The sequence below is a fragment of the Psammomys obesus genome, unplaced genomic scaffold (genome assembly GCF_907164565.1).
Source record: "Psammomys obesus unplaced genomic scaffold, mPsaObe1.curated_primary_1811, whole genome shotgun sequence".
NCBI lineage: Eukaryota > Metazoa > Chordata > Mammalia > Rodentia > Muridae > Psammomys > Psammomys obesus.
Genome location: NW_026585626.1, coordinates 9,360,815 through 9,366,814, shown reverse-complemented (window position 1 = coordinate 9,366,814; position 6,000 = coordinate 9,360,815). Strand labels below are relative to the sequence as shown.

The 6,000-nt window shown below is 43.4% G+C and overlaps 1 protein-coding gene across 1 annotated transcript in view; it reads right to left on the bottom strand.

Annotated features, from left to right (window-relative positions):
• Positions 1-1,444: 1,444 nt before the first annotated feature.
• Positions 1,445-6,000, bottom strand: part of Plcl2 (phospholipase C like 2) — a 183,601-nt gene continuing 179,045 nt past the window's right edge. Inside the window, exon 7 of the mRNA XM_055614023.1 lies at positions 1,445-2,225. Coding sequence (XP_055469998.1) covers positions 2,046-2,225 — 180 coding nt within the window. The 3' untranslated portion in view covers positions 1,445-2,045. The remainder of the gene's footprint in view (positions 2,226-6,000) is intronic.

Here is a 6,000-nt window from a genome sequence, read left to right as displayed (position 1 = left end):
CCAGCGAGACCTTTCCCCAGAGGCCTGTAAATAAGCCTTGACTCTGTCTAGTTTGACAAACGTCTTTTGTTTCCATTTGAATGAGGAAGAACCTGATTCTGATTCCGGCTCTGCTGACTGGCACTGTCCTCAGCGGCGGGTGGCCTATTCCTTGGGGCAGGAACTAGACGAACAGGAGATACTGCGTGCCTTGGGAAGACATCCTGACACTGCCTGCTCTCCTCTACCACTTGGCATATTAAAGAGAGCAAAGGAGCTTAGCTAATTAGCACCAACATGGCCCTAGTGAGGGTGGAGACTTCGGCACCCACAGCTCCCACATCTGGAAAGGAACGTGTGAGAGTGAGTAACAGCAGCTCCCTCGGGTTTCTGTTCCCCAGTGTAGCCTGCCTCCATCTCTGGAGTGCTAGGGTCCCAGGTCCATGCCCACCTTCCACTCCAGTTCTAAGATCACTGACTCTAGACCTGCGTAAGCCACAACAAATTACAGGAGCCTTACAATTACAGACATTTGACTTGCATATTGCATGATAACCGCCATTATTCCAGATACAGCTATATTCTTATTTGACTGTGCTTTAAGTCACATGACAGATGATTTCTAGATTTTTTAACTTCAAATTGACTGTGGCTATTTGCAGAGTTTAGAACCACCAACGGTACCCGTCACTTACTGCTTCTGTAAATTATTCTACTCTCTTTCCATTCACTTCTTTCTCCTTGTCGTTTCTAAGAGCCTTAGCTACTGACTGGTGTTTATCTGTTGTCTTTGAAGAAACAGTTTCCCAGCAAGACTCACACCTGGCCAAAGGGCAGTGCAGACAGATCCTGAGCAGAGCACTGGGTTTAGGAGCAGCTACTTTGAGAGCATGGCCCGCAAGAGAAAGGGCTGTGAGCTCAGCCGCAGGCCACCTATCATGCCAGGGCATGCCCAAATTGCTGCCCAGAAAGCAAGGCCCACTGAGTACTCAGAACCTTGTTCTTCCACAGCGAAACAATGCGTGGTTTGTGGGACGCATTAGACTGCAGGGTTCTTGAACTCTCAAAAGTACCCTGAAGTGTCATGGTTTTGAAAAGAAAAGATCAGATTAGAAATTTATCCGGTGCAGGTGCCCCTCACTGTGAAGGAGAAAGACATTCTCAGACTGAACAGAGATTTGTCATCCCTGGCCCCACAGCAAAGTGAGACCTGCCCCCATTCTCTCTACTCCTGCTCATACTGCAGACACCCTTGACGAAGGGTGTAATTCAGGTCTACAGTGTAGGTCTGAGCTTACATCACAATCAGGCACTTAGCCACCATTTCAAACTGTCACAACCATCCTACAAGCCACACAGTGACTTAGGTGGCGTATTTTTAGCAGTCATTTAACAAGTAATTGGCTTCTTGGAAGAGGAAATGCTTTAAAATGAGTTAAAGTTTCACTGAAGGCATGTACTGCTATTGGAGAAAGATCATAAAAGATATCTTTAATGTGAATACTACGCCATACAATGAAAAACTATGTCCAAGGTGCTGCTTCCTTCCGCTGCCCGCGCTGACACCGCATCTTCAGCCGGGCAGCCCACGGCATGTTGTCCTCAGCTCCGGTCCTTACATGCTGCTTAGTAAATATGGCTCAGCAAGCATGCCACCAAATCCTCTACCGCCCCATGATGGGGAGCACACGCAGGAAGTGCGCCTTCACCCCTTCACCGGCAAATGCGAACTTAACAGTCCAGTCCATTTCCCCCTGAGCGAACGGTTTTCAGTAGGAACGGTCTGTGTCTCGCTGGAACTAGAGCAAATGCCCTGTTCTTCACAGTGAACCTCAGGGCGTTTCGAATACAAATACAAACACAGCATGTTTGGGCCAGGGATAGAATTTCTTGTTAAAGAGTTTATTTGCCTTCCCCCTCGGCTTGCTACATACATTCACAGCTGTAACGGACAGCAATTGGCTATTCCAGTTGTGCTTTAAAATCCCAGTTATCATCCTCATTAGTGAGTGCAGCGCAGTTGGTGACTGGTCCTAGGGTTGGAACTCTACAGTTGGGGAGGGCCCCTAGTCTTCATTTTCATCACTGCCTTTTTCAGGGATGACTTCTAGGCTCCGGCGCTGCTTCTGGGCCTCAGAGTTTTCAGTGCCGGGTTTGTTCAGTCCACACGAAACAGCTGCATAATGGATTTGCTTCAGATTCTCCAAGGTCTCATTCTTAGCATATTTCAAAAGATCTGCTTGTCCCTAGAAGAAAACATGCAATTAAATAGCATTAGACAGACATGGCCACTGCTGGATGCTGCAGCACAGATATTCTGTGGATACACAGGCACTGTAGGGTAACATCTGGGCCCTCCCCACACTCACCCACTGCTGACATCTCAGGGAGCTCTAGGTTACCATCAGAACTAGGACACGACCTTTGTACAGTATGCCCCTTGGTTCCACATCACTTTGTTTCATGCAAACAATACTGCAATTAAGACACAGGACTAGCCCAGTGCTACTCATGAGCCTTTGAACTCACAACCTTGAGTGTGCTGGCAGTGGGTGCACAACAGTCCTTGCTGAGCATAAGACAGTGAAACGAAGATGCTCTGCTCTGGACATGAGCTCTCTGCCCTAAAGTTTAGTTTCTTGTGTGAGGTCTGACCACTGACCTAATACATATGTAGCCCAGAATGCAGACTGCTAAGAAAGAGTGGAGGGACTGAAGCACAGCGGGCCCCTGTCTAGAATTCGAGCTGATGACAGGTCTGTGCAGGGTCCCTACTTTGGTACTCTTGGCTGTAGGGGCTGGGTGGCCTTGTGCATCTTAGGGCATTGAGAAACACTTTGTCTTCATTCACATCCCAGGAGTAACCTTCCCTGTGACACCAAAAATGTCTATGGCGTTGCCAATGAAGTAGTCCCTGTGAGATGGCTGATGACGTCAGTTGCAGCATCACTGGGCAGAGAGGTGGCATGGTGCTCTCTGATGCAATTCTAATATGTCTGCTGCCTGCTACTGACATCTCTCCCTACTTAAACTCTTGCCTTTTTTCCTTACTGTTTTCCCTTTCTGTATTTTTTTCTTTATGCGACAGGGTCTCATGTAGTCCATGAGACTCACTGTACAGCAGAGGATGGCTCTGGATTCCCAACCTTCCTATCTCAACCTCTGGGGTGGTGGGATTCCCACTATGTTCTTGGTTTCTTTTTCTCCTTCACTAATTTGGTCAGGTTATTTCACAGTTGAGGTTCCCTATTCCCAGATGACTCTAGTTTGCGTCAAGTTGACATAAAACTAGCCAGCGCATCACAGCGGCATAGAACAAACAGAATAGTTCCAGGAATTTTCTTTCAGATACTGTGTATAAACAATTCTATCACCTGTGAACAAAACAACTCTTTTTCTTTTTCTTATTATTTGTACCTTTTAGCTTCTCCTTTTGTTCTTTTGCATTAGCTAGGAATTCTAATGCAATGCTGAAAGCGGGTGAAGTGATGACAGGAGATCCTTGATTTATTGCTGACATTAAAGGGCTTGGATATTCTTACCACTCGGCATCATGTTAGCTGCGGGTTTGTGTAGATGCTCTTAAGGTTGCAGTTCCTTCAAAGATACTGAGTATGAATGCTACAAATGGGTATTGGAGTCCATGTTGAATTTCTTTTCTTCATCTACTGCTATAACTATACAATTTTTCTTCTTTACTAATGTGACAAATGAAAGTTTGCAAGCTGAATCAGCTCTGCATACCCAGTATAGCTACCCCTTGTTCACATTTTAAAATTTTCACCTATATCCATGAAAAACATTAGTTTATAGTTTTTTCCTTTGAAGTCCTCTGGCTTAAGTATTAGACTAACACTGGCCTTATAGACTGAGTTATGGAAGACTACGCTTTTTAAGAAATTTGTCTATTCCCTGTATGTTACCAAGTTTGGGTACAGAATGGTTTATGATATTCTTTTGATACCCTCTTAATGTCCATAGGGTCTGAAGTCCTTTCATTTTACCTACTAAATTTTTGTCATATTTTCCCCCTCAGCCAAGCTTGAGGTTTATTGATTTTATTGTGTTCTTTTTCCTAAACAGCCTTTTGTTTTGCTGATTTTTGAAATTCATTTACTGTCTTCAATTCTAATGATTACTACCTGAATACTACTTTTGTTAATGAAAATTAGTTGGTCTTTAGTGAAAATGCATAGCTCTAATAGCTAGACACTCCAGGCCTTGACGTGTTCCAAATTGAGCTCCCGAGATCTTGCTTCTCCCTCCACAAGCTTCCGTTTGTTAATGCAACCCCATTCCTGAAGCCACTCAAAGCAAATACCTCAGTGCCACCACCAACTCCTCTTTACCTCTTGCACCTGCAACTTGTGCCTTAACTTTCAAATCAGATTCTTAAAACTTCCTGCCATGTTTACTCCCCGTGACACTCTAAGCTACTATCACAGCATAATGCACTGTTTCTCTACCCTGCAGACAGAGGTAGTCCTTATTCTCCTTCTCAACATGTCAGTCAGGGAGAGCCTACTGTGACCCCGTCATCACACACCTTCTCTCAGCTCAAAGCCCTTCAGTGGCTCTGCTAGCTGCTCGCAGTGAGGGTCAAAGTCCTTGTTTGTGGCCCTGTGACCTGCCGCACTGCTCCTGCCTTATTCACTTCTGTTGAATGAATGTAAAGTAAAACAAAACCAAACAAAAACAAAAACAAAAACAAAAAAAACCCATGCAGCTCTCATCTAGAATATTCAGTTTTGTCTTTCTGTGTCTGTAACTGATGAGCAGAGTTTATCTTTAATGCACGTGGGTAAGTCTACGTTTTGTTGCTCTTTCTTTGTCAGCATATATAAATATAAATATATAAATCTACCACATTATGAAAAAGACTTTAAAAACAAGAATTCCCCAAAGGTACAGAATAATGTGTAGCAACAGGGTTCTTGGACACTTCTGTTTCCCAAGCTTAGGTGGGTCATTATGGCATCAGAAGCTGATCATGAAGATGCTCAACCACTTTCCACGTGGTGGAAAAGGCACCTCGGGGCAACACACCTAAGCTTGGGGGCAGCTGAAGTTGGTGCCCAGTGCTGTTCTATGTGGTATCCAAAGCGAACTTCCTAGAGTTCAGCTTTCCAGTGTGAATGAAGAGTGACTGCAGGATCCAGTGCTCACTGAGGCAGTGTCACAGCTCAGTGTTTTTCAGCCTTTACAGAGTAAGGACTTCTTAAAATACCAGTGACACATGTGACTAGTTTTGAAGACTTCTGCATGCTAGCTTTATAGTGCTTTAATTGAAAAACTTGAACTGTATTCAGTTTCACAGTCTGCTTTGAATTTTGCAACTTAACTCTATTTGGCTTTCATCTTGACAGAACTCTAAAATATTTAGGTCAAAATGTTGAAGGTTCTCACTTTGGCCCACAAAGTAACTTTTAAAAAATGTCACTATAAGAATTCCACAAGACTTCAAGGATGAACTACAACCAATCCTTAAACTCCTCAAAAAACAAACAAAACAAAACAAAACAAAACAGAGGGATTACTCCCAAGATTGTCCTATGAATCAATTAGTTCTCTAATATATAAACTAGGGAGAGACACAATGAACAAAACAACCTACTGATATCCCCAGTGAACATAGCCACAAAAATCTCCAATAAAACACCAGCATACCAAGAAGAACACCAACCATGATCAAACTGGCTTTAGGCTGGAAATGCAGGGTTGGTTAAAGATATATAAGTCAATAAATATAATTAGTCTTATAAATGAACTTAAAGACAAATCATATAATCATCTAAAAATGGCTAAGAAATGTCTCAAAAATGTTTATCACCAGTGGGATCGAGTAAAGATCATCCTGAGTGAGGTATCCCAGAAGCAGAAAGACACACATGGTACATACTCAATTATAAGTGAATACTAGACTTATAAGACAGGTTAAACATACTAAAATCTGTACACCTAAAGAAGCTAAACAAGAAGGAGGTAATGGGGTAAGATTGTCAAGCCTAACTTAGAAAGACA